Raw genomic sequence first — 14781 nt, 5'->3', positions numbered from 1 at the left:
TGGCTAAATTCCTTTGAAAAACAAAAGCAGACTAAGCACGGGGAAAAAAAACTTTGGCTTCTCAGTTCAGGACGTACCAGGAGGGGTACCCGGGCGTAGCTGTTGACTAAGGGCAGCCGAGACAGGCTGATGATGATGCTCCTCAGAACGGGGGTCAGGAATGCGGGGATCGGGCTGTTCTTCTTGTGCCCCAGAGCCAAGACAGACTGCAGGCATTCCACCAACTCGGCTACCACTTCACACGTTGCTGTAATGGACTCAGAATCTTAAGTGGACAATAAATCAAAAAATTATTATAGTAAATTAAGTGGAAGTTAAGAACTGGGAGTATCCATCCATCCAGTATCCTAACTTATACATCCATCCATCCATTCATGCATCCATCTATCATGTCTATCATATCTATCATGTCCCCTCTTATCCATCCATCCATCCGTCCGTCATGTGTCCTATCTTATCCATACATCCAACAATTCATTCAACCTTCCATCCATGCATTCATCCAGTATCCTATCTTATCCATCCATCCACCCATCCTGTTATCATGTCTCCTATCTTATACATGCATGCATCCATCCAGTATCTTATCCATCCATCCATCCATCCATCCATCATGCATTCTATCTTATCCATACATCCAAACATTCATTCATCCCTCCATCCATGCATCCATCCTGTGTCCTGTCTTATCCATACATCAACAATTCATTCATGCATCCATGCATCCAGTATCCTATCTTATCCATACATCCATCCATCCACCCATCCATTCATCATGCATCCTATCTTATCCAAACATCCAGCAATTCATTCATCCTTCCATCCATGCATTCATCCAGTATCCTATCTTATTCACCCATCCACCCATCCTGTTTATCATGTCTCCTATCTTATACATGCATGCATCCATCCAGTATCTTATCCATCCACCCACCCATCCATCCATCATGCATTCTATCTTATCCATACATCCAAACATTCATTCATCCCTCCATCCATCCAGTATCCTATCTTATCCATCCATCCATCCATCCATCCATCCATCCATCCATCCATCCTGCGTCCTATCTTATCCATACTCCAACAATTCATTCATCCTTCCATCCATCCATCCAGTATCCTATCTTATCCATCCATCCATCCTGTGTCCTATCTTATCCATCCATCCATCCATCCATCCTGCGTCCTATCTTATCCATACTCCAACAATTCATTCATCCTTCCATCCATCCATCCATCCATCCAGTATCCTATCTTATCCATCCATCCATCCTGTGTCCTATCTTATCCATACTCCAACAATTCATTCATCCTTCCATCCATCCAGTATCCTATCTTATCCATCCATCCATCCATCCTGCGTCCTATCTTATCCATACACCAACAATTCATTCATCCTTCCATCCATCCATCCAGTATCCTATCTTATCCATCCATCCATCCTGTGTCCTATCTTATCCATCCATCCATCCATCCATCCATCCATCCATCCTGCGTCCTATCTTATCCATACTCCAACAATTCATTCATCCTTCCATCCATCCATCCAGTATCCTATCTTATCCATCCATCCATCCTGTGTCCTATCTTATCCATACTCCAACAATTCATTCATCCTTCCATCCATCCATCCAGTATCCTATCTTATCCATCCATCCATCCATCCATCCTGCGTCCTATCTTATCCATACTCCAACAATTCATTCATCCTTCCATCCATCCATCCAGTATCCTATCTTATCCATCCATCCATCCATCCATCCTGTGTCCTATCTTATCCATCCATCCATCCATCCATCCATCCATCCATCCATCCTGCGTCCTATCTTATCCATACTCCAACAATTCATTCATCCTTCCATCCATCCATCCAGTATCCTATCTTATCCATCCATCCATCCATCCATCCATCCATCCATCCTGCGTCCTATCTTATCCATACTCCAACAATTCATTCATCCTTCCATCCATCCATCCAGTATCCTATCTTATCCATCCATCCATCCATCCTGCGTCCTAATGACCACCTTTAAAGCACTCCATGGTAGTGGATCTGGGTACTTGAGAGACCGCCTTCTGCCGATTACCTCCCTAAACCGACCAATTAGATCGCACAGACTAGGCCTCCTCCGAATTCCATCAGCCGGTCAATGCCGACTGGCGACCACACGGAGGAGAGCCTTCTCTGCTGCTGCCCCGACCCTATGGAACGAGCTCCCCATGGAGATCCGCACCCTCACCACGATCCAGACCTTCCGCGCAGCCCTCAAGATCTGGCTCTCCCAGCAGGCCTGGGAATAGGTTTCCAATCACCCGCCCGAGTGTTTGATTGCTGAATGAAAGTTGTGTTTTATCATTTTTCTTTTGTTCACTAATTGTTTGTTTTGACCTTGCACTTCCCCTCCCCTGTGGTTGTAAGCCGCCCTGAGTCCCCTCAGGGAAAAGGGCGGCATATAAATCCCAATAAACCTCTAAACCTCTAAACCTCCTATCTTATCCATACTCCAACAATTCATTCATCCTTCCATCCATCCATCCATCCAGTATCCTATCTTATCCATCCATCCATCCATCCATCCTGCGTCCTATCTTATCCATACTCCAACAATTCATTCATCCTTCCATCCATCCATCCAGTATCCTATCTTATCCATCCATCCATCCATCCTGTGTCCTATCTTATCCATACACCAACAATTCATTCATCCTTCCATGCATCCATTCATCCAGTATCCTATCTTATCTATCCATCTGTCCATCCATCCGTCCATCCAGTTTGATATTGAATGCATTAATAGATCTTTGATGTGTTTATGCTTTCCAACTTCCCAAGAACAGCCACCAAAGGGAAACTGAGGCTGGAAAAGTCATTTCTTGACCTTTCTCTTACAGCCGGGTCCTAGTAAATCTCACCCGGAAGCCTTCAGAGAAATTTCCTATACGTAAACCTAAAGTGAAATTCACACCTAATTCTTTAGTAGTTGCAATGCACCTGCAGCCCCCCCTTACATCCAATGCAACTCTAGGTAGGATCATGGAATATAGCCTGTATCTTCACCTAAGACTTATATCAAAACACAACTTCATGCATACGCCACGTCGGTTTTATCCTTACTTGGTGTTTGTGAAGCCTTTTCATTCTCACTGCCGGCCTTCTGAATCTTCTTCCTTTTCTCTGGACTCAGGAGGCGATTTCCCGGTTCAATGGCCACTAAACCGGACGGAAGCAACATGTTTCACAAAACGGATCCTTCAAAGATCTCTGGTGGTACACACGAATGTCAGAAAAAGTTTCCGAAGAAACTTCAGAATACAGACTCGCTCTGACTCTTAAAGTTTTGGGGTGGGGTTTTTTTTTTGCCTGGAGTGAGTGAGTGGATTTTTTTTCTTTTTTTAAGAACTTCCCTCACTCCATTTGAATTCATTTGGTTTGACAGGGAGAGCAGCCTGGCACAGTGGTTAAAGACACTGGACTGGAGGCCGAGAAGAAATGCTTCTAGACCTGCTCTAGGCACAAAAGCAGCTGCTTCATTTGGGGAAATCCCTCGCCCTCAAGCCTAGGAAGGAACTACCCAGGACAAGCCACTTGTGGGAATATTTTCCCCCAAGCCTGTAAGAAATTGCCTCGGTGGTTCCCTGGAATCAAGACTGACTTGAAGGCATAAATATGATCTATGATATGATATAATAATGTAATATATAAAAAAGGCTGTATGTATATGTGTGTGTGTGTTCCAGCATAACTCTGGAATGCCTGGCCCGTTAAGGAGACCAAGTGCGGCATCCTAGAGCAGAAATTGTTTCTGATGTCACTTCCTTTGCAGCTTCCTCTAGAAAGCCAGCCATCATTAGGCTAGACAAGAATTTGGTGGTAAATTAGAACTATTTTGACACACAAAAAATTGTACTCTGATGTCTTACTGAAAGAAATAAAACTTTTGAACCTAGAAAGCCAGCCGTGATGTTCGTCCTACAGTGCACCAATGGGGAAGCGCCTGATGAATTTGGGGCAATGTGCCAGGATCGTAGACAGGACAGGAAAGAGGAGCTCATGGGAGGGGGAAGGAGGAGGGCAGGGATGATGGGCATGGGAACTGCGGGATAAAAGGCCCCTCTCAATGCTCCATGTCAGACAAACGCTTCGGGGCAAAGGGCCAGGATCGAAGACAGGGTGGAAAAGAGGAGCGCATGGGAGGGGGAAGGGAGAGGGCAGGGATGATGGGCATGGGAGTAGGGGGAAGAAAGGCCCCTCTCAATGGCTCCCTGTCAGACAAACGCTTTGACGTCTATCAATAGCCAGGCAATGCCGGGTCATCAGCTAATAATAAAATAAAACAATAAAAAATAAAACAATAAAATATAAAACAATAAAACAATAAAAAATAGAAAAATAAAAACAATAAAATAGAAAAAAATAGAAAATAAAATAAAAACAATAAAATAGAAACATAAACAATAAAATAGAAAAATAGAAAAATAAAATAAAATAATAAAATAATAAAATATAATAAAATAATAAAATAGAAAAAAAATATAAAATAGAAAAATAAAATAATAAAATAATAAAATAATAATAAAATAATAAAATAATAATAAAATAATAAAATAATAAAATAATGAAATAATAATAAAATAATAAAATAAAAAATAATAAATAAAAAAATAAAAAAATAAAAAATAATAAATAAAAAATAAAATAGAAAAATAAAAACAATAAAATAGAAAAAAAATAGAAAATAAAATAAAACAATAAAATAGAAAAATAAAAAATAAAATAGAAAAATAAAATAAAAAAATAAAAAAATAAAAAAATAAAATAATAAAAAAATAAAATAATAAAATAATTAAATATAATAAAATAATAAAATAATAAAATAGAAAAAATAAAAAATAAAATAGAAAAATAAAAAATAAAATAGAAAAATAAAACAATAAATAAAATAAAAAATAAATAGAAAAATAAAACAATAAAATAGAAAAATAAAAAATAAAAATAAAATAATAAAATAGAAAAATAAAAATAATAAAATAGAAAAATAAAAATAAAAAAATAAAAAGAATAAAATAGAAAAATAAAAAGAATAAAATAGAAAAATAAAAATAAAAAATAAAATAATAAAATAATAAAAATAAAATAATAATAACATAAAATAAGAAAAGTTAATCTTTGACAGTAGCCTCTCATTCTCAAACTGCTGGAGGGGATGAAATGAAAGAAACGGTTCCAAATTCAGGTAAACGAGGCAACTGGGAATTGAAGTGAAAACCTGCCAAAAGCATTGAAGGAAAAAAGCAGAGGGGAGGGAGGTGGAAACCGGGAGGGGGACAGGGGGGTCTCACCTGCTTCCAGGATGAACCGGGTGCAGTGGATGAGCGAGGAGGCCTGGCTGGTGTTCTCGGCTGATGCCCAGAGGTTCCACAGCTCCGTCTGCTGCAATGCCAGGCAACAGCAATCCAGCACGGCCTGGAAATCCATGCTCAGGGGGACCTGCTTGCGTGCTAAATGCCAAGACAGGATCTGGTGGGGCAAAAAGAAATCGACAGAATAGTGAGCAGAGAGTTGGAAGGGACCTTGGAGGTCTTCTAGTCCAACCCCCCGCTTAGGCAGGAAACTCTACACCACTTCAGACAAGTGGTTGTCCAACATCTTCTTAAGAACTTCCAGTGTTGGAGCATTCACGACTTCTGGAGACAAGATGTTCCACTGGTTAATTGTCCTCACTGTCAAGAAATTCCTCCTTAGTTCTAAGTTGCTTCTCTCCTTGATTAGTTTCCACCCATTGCTTCTTGTCCTGCCCTCAGGTGCTTTGGAGAACAGGTTGACCTGATCTTCTTTGGGGCAGCCCCTGAGATATTGGAAGACTCGGCTATCATGTCTCCCTTACTTCTTTTCGTTAGACATAACCAATTCATATGTTTTAGCCTCCAGTTCTCTAATCATCTTTATTGCTCTGTTCTTTTTCCAGTTGCCTCAACATCTTTTTTTATATCACGGTGACCAAAACTGGATGCCATATTCCAAGTGTGGTCTTATCGAGACCCCAATTATGTATGTATGTATGTATGTATGTATGTATGTATGTATGTATGTATGTATGTATTAAATCGATTTATAGGCCACCCAATCCCGGAGGACTTTCATTATTAGAAGTTTATTTCAATAAATTATTTAAAGGCACCAGCCTCCTCTGATCAGGAAAAAGCTTTAAGGGGCTTACATTTCCAACAAGCTTTGCAATTTCAAATCACATAATTGCATATGCTGTTTTTTTTAAATAAAAAGAATTGTTCACAATTAGGTGCCTTAATCAAATAAACATTCAGCAGAAACACTCAGAAAGATGAACAGTATTTCGCAATGAATTGATGGCAAGGAACAGTAATCTGTGTCTGCTCTCCGTCATTTCTTCTCCTCCCTTCGTTCATTCTCCCAGATCGCCCGCTCATTGGGGGTGTGCGTATGTATGTATGTTCCAGCATAACTCTGGAACGCCTCGAGCAATTTCAACCAAACCTGGTACACAGGTGACTTACTCTCTGGAAACAAATACTGTGGGGGTAAGACACCCCTAACACCGCTCTGGGTGTGTGTTCCGTTAAAATACAGCCTGTTGTGCCTTAAAATGGCTTCTACTGTACAGAGCAGTGGAGTTGCCATGGTAACGGCTTCCCAGCACTCCACAAGGGGGCTCCCTCTGGTAAGGGGGAAAATCTAACCTTAAAAATTACGTTTGGTCCGGACCTTTCCCCCCTATGAATAAATACCGTGGCAACGACGAGTTATCAACTAGTTTCAAATATTTTCCAGATAATACCGTCACAGCAGAATTGTGTCACAATAACAACCCGTGAGACTGCATGATTCTCTACAGATTTCCGCTTTTTAAAAGGCAGCGCCATCAAATTTTTTCTCTTACATTTCCCCACCCCCCACCCTCTTCCGATATCGTGATCGCCCTTACCTCAAGCAGCATCACAACGAACTTCGCAATGTCATTTTCTTTCTCCGGAGGAATGCGAAGAGACGTTGGCAGTTTGGAAAGCAACACCAGATATTGACTTAAAGCCTGAGCTAGAACCATTGTGAATTGAAACATCTCTGGGTCTCCTGTGAGGTGGAAAACACACACACACACAACACGTCATAACACAAATGCGCTGTGATTTGGTTTCCCTCTTTCAAATTTCTGAGGACCCAAGAAAACTGATCAGGCATTGAAAGGATCCTTTCTTGAATCCTTAAGAAACTATTTCTCACGATTGTATTATATAACTTTAAATAACGCTATTAAGGTTACCATGGCTATTAGCATTGACTAATAAAATAATGAATAATTAAATAATGAGGGGATTATATATACATGGTGTAAGGTTTCCTAAAAAGCCCTAATTGATTCATGAGTATCGAGCCAAGTTTCAATTCAAAACTAGTCATTTATTAGGGGCACCATTAGGCAAGGCCTTTTCGCAGTCAGATCTGAGCTTTGTTTGAATTATAGCTGAACTTTACCCCCGTTTCTCCCCTGCCCTCAGTCTGTGTCATCAATCACATTCCCCAATGAGGTGCACCCCGCCTAAGCCTGCAGGATTCTGAAAATATGCATGGAATTTAACAACTTCGATTGCAATGCATATAACCGTGATGGAGAACCTATGGCACACGTGCTCCGAGTGGCACACGGAGCCACGTTGCCTGGCATGCGCGGCATCACCCGTTCCTCTTCCGGGTTTCTGCTGCGCATGCACACACGATGATCCACTGGCCTTTGCATATGCGGCAGTGCCAGAAACTGGAAGAGCTGGTCTTCTGTTTTCCAGCGCGAGCATGCGTGTACAGCAGTAACCGGAAGACTTGCCGGAAACCGGAAGTACATTTCCCGGTATGAGCATGCCTCCTGGGTAACTCCTCTTCTTGGTCGCGGCCCAGACGAGGGCATGTACTGTGCAAGGATGCGTGAAGTGTTCTCTTTTCGGCACGTGGTGCCGAAAAGGTTTGCCATCACTGATATATAATGTTGTGATAATGATGTGAGTATCACTAATGTAATTAACACAAAACCCCAAGGGAGCATTATGGAAAACATGCCAAAAAAAACCCCCTACAAGAATTGAAATATTACAAGGGATAAGAGATGAAAGACAGAAATAGAATAGCAATAGCAATAGCAGTGAGACTTATATAGCGTTTCATAGGGCTTTCAGCCCTCTCTAAGCGGTTTACAGAGTCAGCATATTGCCCCCAACAACAATCTGGGTCCTCATTTTACCCACCTCGGAAGGATGGAAGGCTGAGTCAACCCTGAGCCGGTGAGATTTGAACAGCCGAACTGCAGAACTGCAGTCAGCTGAAGTGGCCTGCAGTGCTGCATTTAACCACTGCGCCACCTCGGCTCTTAAGATTTGTATTATCAAGATATGAAACAGAGGTAGAAATTAGAAAGGGGGAAAATATCACTATGAATCTTTTTATATAACATGTTAAAAATAGTATGCAGATGGAAGGACTGGAAGTTGAAAGATGACTGTATTATGTACAACGTTATTATAATGATGCGAGTATGATTAATGTAAGGTTATCAAAATTGTTAATCATTATTATTATTATTTAGTATCAAAATTAATGATCACCAGAAGCCACACCAGGAAGAGGAGTTGCCCAGGAAGCAGTTGTTGGAGCCCCCAGGAGAAAGAGTTGGCAAAACAGCTCAGTTCAAATTGGATCTGACCGAGGAGGCAGCTCAGCAGAAGCACCTCACTGAGGACTAGGAGCACAGGCTTTCCAAGCAGAGGGAAGACCTGTGGGAGTGCAAGGCCAGGTACCGGCGCCTGGAGGCTCCGGGGGCTGAGATGGTCAGCCAGTTCCAGGCCAGGATGTAGCCCCACTGGAACGAGGCCCTCCGGCTCTTCGCCACCAGCGGCTCTTCCCTCCAGCCTTCGCCCAAAGCCCCCCACCAGGAGGCTGAAGCACACCCCAAGTTTGAATTTCTGCCCCCCTCCGACCCGCACAAAAAGACCCCGAAGGGGGAGACTCTCTGCAGCAACACAAGCGTTCATCGTACATATCCGTCGTAGTTTGAGGATCCCTGATTTATAAAAAAGGCAAATAATTTTTCTGCGGACCACCAAAACTTTCTCAGGGACCACCAGTTGGTGATCCCACATCTCACCGTAAATATTGCTGAGTTTGTTCCAGTACGGGGACGATCCCACCGGCTGCGTCGGCTGGAAGACTTGATGGCCGGCGGGGAGCCTGTGCACCACTTCCGTCACCTGGTGCAGGGTGACCAGGCGGGCCGCTTCAAAATGGCTCCTCAGCCCTCGGGAAAGTTCTTGCCCGCCGAGGCTCAAACACGGGGCGAGGAGGCTGATGTTGAAATCCTGAAAAGACCCAAGCAGCAGGGAGCAACATTTCCGCAACGTTATATATCGTAGCATATTACAAAAATATTCAGAAGACAAAGGCACGAACGTACGAAAAACTTAGCAAACGAAGGATGTCTGAATTTAAATGAAATATGCAGAATTAGACAGAAAGTCCAAGGAAAGGAAAATTTGGCTGGTCTGATTTTGAAATAAGTAGGAAATATTTGTAAGCTCGGGTATTAGATTTGGCCAGGGGTTTGCTCCCCAAAGTTTCTTTCCATCTAAGTTTCTGAACGTCACGTTACCACACTGGGTAACATCATCAGCAGGATTTTCTCCTAACAACGGGGACGTTTCCTTGGCCCATTCCTTCCTTACTTTCTTTGGGAGTCGGGGGGGGGGGTATTGTTAACGCTTCCCTTTGGGAAAGGCTGCGAAGCGGTCTGTAAGTGCTATTGGTATCCCTACCTGAGCCGCGGTGGCGCAGTGGTTAGAGTGCAGTACTGCAGGCTACTTCTGCTGACTGCCGGCTGCCAGCAGTTCAATTCCCATTGGCTCAATATTGACTCAGCCTTCCAAGGTGGGTAAAATGAGGACCCAGATTGTTGGGGGAAAGAGGCTGACTCTGTAAACCGCTTAGATAGGGCTATAAAAAGCACTGTGAAGCGGTATATGTCTAAATGCTATTGCTAGTTCTTCCTTCCTTCCTTCCTTCCTTCCTTCCTTCCTTCCTTCCTTCCTTCCATCCATCCATCCATCCATCCATCCATCGTGGAGGAGGGGTTAGAAGACAGTATTGCATGCTGATTCTGCCCACTGTCAACAGTTCGATCCTGACCGGCTCAAGGTTGACTCAGCCTTCCGTCCTTCCGAGGTCGATAAAACGAGGACCCAGATTGTTGGGGGCCAGAGGCTGAATCTGTAAACCGCTTAGAGAGGGCTGTGAAAGCACTGTGAAGCGGTATATAAATCTAAGTGCTATTGCTAGTCCGTCCTTCCTTCCTTCCTTCCTTCCTTCCTTCCTTCCATCCATCCATCCATCCATCCATCCATCCATCCACCCATCCATCCATCCATCGTGGAGCAGGGGTTAGAAGACAGTATTGCATGCTGATTCTGCCCACTGTCAGCAGTTCGATCCTGACCGGCTCAAGGTTGACTCAGCCTTCCGTCCTTCCGAGGTGGGTCAAATGAGGACCCAGAGTGTTGGGGGAGGGGGGGGAACAAGAGTCTGACTCTGTAAACCACTTAGAGGGGGCTGTGAAAACACTGTGAAGCGGCATGTAAGTCGAAGGGCTGTTGCTATTCCTACCTGCCTCTGAAGGGGATTTTTCCCCCCGTTTTCTGGGCCAACAGGTGCATTTACCTGGTGCATCATGAAAGGAATCAATTCTTCTTCAGGAAGCCGATTCATCAGTTCGGCACCTTCTGGAAGAGCAAATGCTGATTTTGTGTAGCACTGGGACCTCACGAGCGAACAGAACCAATCCTGGCAGGGAAACAAAAGAGAGCAGTAACTGGTATTTGCCTTATATCATCGTCTTTCAACGACCCTGTAATCCCTTGCATTGGGGTAGAGTCGGGGCAACTGAATGGAGCTGAGGGTTTACTGGCCGGATGCCTTTCCCTGTTGCCAATGTGGAGTTTTATTCAGCAGATGTATTCTCATTGTGCCCAGAGAAGAAAAATATCTGCCCTCCACCTAGGATCGAACTCACAGCCTCTGGATTGTGAGGCGAGAGCTCGGCCTCTAGGCCACCACATCACTTGTTATAAAATCAGTTATTCTGAATTAAAAGACTTCTCCGTGTTATCAACCAGCACGACTTCCAACGGTAATAATTCCGGGCTCGATTTCAGTTGTAAGTCAAGGAGAAACTCTCCCGTTGTATACAGGTAGTCCTCCAGCGACAATTTGTTTAGTGACCGTTCAAAGTTACAACGGCACTGGGAAAAAGGACCATTTTTCACACAGTCACGTGATCAAAATTCAGGCGCTTGGCAACTGGTTCACATTTATGATGGTGGAATTGGAGGGGACCTGGGAGGTTTTTTAATTCAACCCCCTGCCTAGGCAGGAAACCCTATACCATTCCAGACTAATGGCTATCCAACATCTTCTTAAATACTTCCAGTGTTGGGGCATTCACAACTTCTGGCGGCAAGCTGTTCCACTGATTAATTGTTCTAACTGTCAGGACATTTCTAATCAGTTCTAAGTTGCTTCTTTCCTTGATTAGTTTCCACCCATTGCTTCTTGTTCTACACTCAGTTGCTTTGGAGAATAGCTTGACTCCCTCTTCTTTGTGGCAACCCCTGAGATATTGGAAGACTCCTATCATGTCTCCCCTAGTCCTTCTTTTCATTAAACCAGACCTACCCAGTTCCTGCAACCGTTCGTCATATGTTTTAGCCTCCAGTCCCCTAATCCTCTTTGTTGCTCTTCTCTGAACTCTTTCTAGAGTCTCCACATCTTTTCTACATCATGGCGACCAAAACTGGATGCAAATATTCCAAGTGTGGTCTTACCACCCATGAGTAACCGTTTGACGGTCGTTTGTTGCCTGGGCCAACCTTAGTGTGAACGCAAGGCTGCTACCAGACAGAGAATCAAACTCAGCTGAATAACATATCTTTCGGAGTATAAGACGCCCCCCCCCCCAAAAGATGGAGAAAACCTGGGTGCATCTTATACATTGAATTCAGCATTTTTGGCCTCCCGAAACCCTGCCCCTTTTACAAAAATAGAGGTGCAGAGGGTTTGGGAGGCCTGCAAAGTGCTCTTTGGGGGCTGGGGGGAAAAAACGAGTGAAGAACGGGCCTCTTTTTAGTCATTTTTGCTCCCCCCCCCCAGCCCCTAGGAGGACTCTACAAGCCTTCCAAAGCCGATGCATGCCGTTTTTCCTTGCAAAAAACAGAACCGTTTTCACGAAAAGCAGCCCGTTTTTTGCTTGTTTTTGCCCCCCCCCCCCCAGCTCCCAGGAGCACTTTGCAGGCCTCTCAAACTCTCTGAATGCCTAATTATTCGTGAAAAACGAGGCATGTAGGGGTTTTGGGAAGCCTGCAGAGTGCAAAAACTTTTTAATTTACCTCTTCAAAATCTTGGTGCGTCCTATACCCCCCGTGCGTCTTATAGTCCGGAAAATACGGTATATTGGGGGATTAGATTTGGATACTGAGCTGGCCTAAAGAGGGTGAACAGGTCGGGAGGCCTATGAGGAGAAAAACTAGATCTAGCTGGAGAGCAACATCTGGGATCCACTGCCTGAACATCACACCTGCATTATATTTCACCTTTGTTGCAAACAGACTTTAAAAGGGGAGCAGATTAATAGGAAAACAACTCAGCCTTACTTTGTCTGGAATTAAAGTTTCGAGAGCAGGATGTTTCCCCCCATCCAGGGGATGCGCCGTAACCAAAGGGGAGGGGCTAATGGTTTCCGGAGCCACCGTTAGACGAAACCGGTCCAAGAGTGAGTACAATCTTTGATGTCTTTAAAAAAAATAAAAATAAATCAGAAACCCACCAGATTAGATACTTTTGAGAAAGTCAGAACTCTTCTGGCGATGCAGGCAGTCCTCGACTTACAACACTTCATTCAGTCACCGTTCAAAGTTACACTAGCAAAAGTGATATTATGAGAATTTTTCATACTTAAGACCAGTGCAGTGGTGGGTTCCAGGTGGTACGGCTTGGGATGGCCGTACCGGTAGTAGCCGGGAGCAGCGGCCACCGTACCAGTACGGTGGCTGGTTTGGCCCACCCGCCCGCTCGCGTTCCATACTATTTATAATGCGACTGGCCAACTGCGCATGCGTTCACAGCACCTGCGCGACAACAATCCTCTAAAAGGATGCCAATGACCAGCTGTCTGCAAGGAATATGAATCCTTCCCTTCCCCACCACCCAGTCAGAACTGAAGAAGCTTCTTGGATGAGAAGCGAAATATCTTCAGAAGAAAACACCAGAGAGTCCTGAAAAAAGCACCTGTGGGATAACCACGACCTGGATGATTTGAGAATCTCTACAGAGTCTCCCGACAATGAAGCAGAAATGATCAGCAGCCACTAAAAGTCAGTGACGACTAGCAGAGTAAAATCCGCAGGGATTCATTTTCGGAGAGAGGGGGGGGGGGAAAAAAAGCTCAGCAAATATTTAGCCACTTTCCACTGTGAAGTTTCCAAAAGATGCGCTAAGTAAATTATGCGCCTCGAGACAAAGTTCAAAAGAAATCCAGTCATTCATTAGGAGCAACATTTTTGGCATTTTCTCCTTCTGCGGAGCCAAATCTGATTTCCGCTTAATGGCATCTGAACTTTACCCCTGTGTCTCCCCTCCCCTCGGTCTGTGTCATAAATCACATCCACCAACAAGGTGCTGCTGCGGCAGGCTATAATGAACTTGCGCACCTCACACGCCAGCTGCAGAAATATGAGATCTGACTCTGGCCAAAGGTGTGCATGGAATTCTCCTCCCTTTTCTATGTCAGCTTGATAATAGTCATGGAAGCGCTTTACAAGTTTGCATCCATATTCTGTAAAAATAAAATGCATTAGGCATCACCTGTCGGCTAATCCGGTGTTCTGCAGATATTCCTGAATTCGCTCCAGCTCTTCAACTGGCAACTGAGCCGTGCTGTTCTGCATCAAAAAAACAAAAACACAAAAAAACGGGAAAGACAACGTGTTCGCGTCAGTCTAGCGAATGAAAAGCCGAAGTTGTTAACACGGGCCGTTAAAAAAAAATACACTTGACTCGAAAAGACAGAAATAAAACAACGCGGCTCGTTTGTGAGCTGAGTCGAGGTCCGTGATGGCAAACCCATGGCATGTGGAGCCATTTCTGAGGGCACGGGAGGTGTTGCCTTGTCAGCTCCAGCGTGAATGCGAACACTGGTCAGCTGATTTTCGCCCTTCCTGAAACGGACTTCCGGACCTCCCGAAGCCTCCGGAGGGTGAAAAACCAGCCAACGCACAAACCGGAAGTTCGGGGACGGATTTTTGGTTTGCGTGTTGGGCCGTTTTCCGCCCTCCCCAGGCTTCCGGAGGCTTCCCTGAAGCCTGGGTAGGGCGAAAAACAACCCAACGGGGCCCACCGGAAGTTCGGGAACTAACTTCCGGGTAGCCAGTTGGGCCATTTTTCTTCCTCCCGACAGCGAAAAATGGCCCAACGCGCCTCCCGAAGGTCCAGAGGCTTCAGTGAGGCCTGTGCGCAGGCACGGGGGGTTGTACATGCATGTGCGGGGAGGGGGGCATTGCATTATGTGTGTGGGCACGTGTGCGTGCAACACCCCCCACTCCTGGCACGCTTCGGCAAAAAGGTTAGCCATCACTGGTCGAGGTTTCAGGGATGAATTTGTCCTAACCGTGGAAGGTAGGACTGGAAAGGAGCAAGCAGACCACCGAATCAACCCTCAC

At 44.4% G+C, this 14781-nt stretch overlaps 1 protein-coding gene across 1 annotated transcript in view; it reads right to left on the bottom strand.

Annotated features, from left to right (window-relative positions):
• The window catches only part of HTT (huntingtin), a 109869-nt gene that overhangs the window by 17030 nt on the left and 78058 nt on the right, over positions 1 to 14781 (bottom strand). The window contains exons 45-52 of the mRNA XM_032223789.1: positions 13928 to 14004; positions 12718 to 12856; positions 10730 to 10852; positions 9168 to 9378; positions 6963 to 7108; positions 5341 to 5518; positions 3116 to 3211; positions 78 to 265 (exon numbers count right to left, since the gene is read on the bottom strand). Coding sequence (XP_032079680.1) covers positions 78 to 265; positions 3116 to 3211; positions 5341 to 5518; positions 6963 to 7108; positions 9168 to 9378; positions 10730 to 10852; positions 12718 to 12856; positions 13928 to 14004 — 1158 coding nt within the window. The remainder of the gene's footprint in view (positions 1 to 77; positions 266 to 3115; positions 3212 to 5340; positions 5519 to 6962; positions 7109 to 9167; positions 9379 to 10729; positions 10853 to 12717; positions 12857 to 13927; positions 14005 to 14781) is intronic.

The sequence above is a fragment of the Thamnophis elegans genome, chromosome 9 (assembly GCF_009769535.1).
Source record: "Thamnophis elegans isolate rThaEle1 chromosome 9, rThaEle1.pri, whole genome shotgun sequence".
Classification (NCBI taxonomy): Eukaryota; Metazoa; Chordata; class Lepidosauria; order Squamata; family Colubridae; genus Thamnophis; species Thamnophis elegans.
Note: the sequence above shows the minus strand (reverse complement) of the source record. Positions and strands in the feature narration are given on the sequence as shown.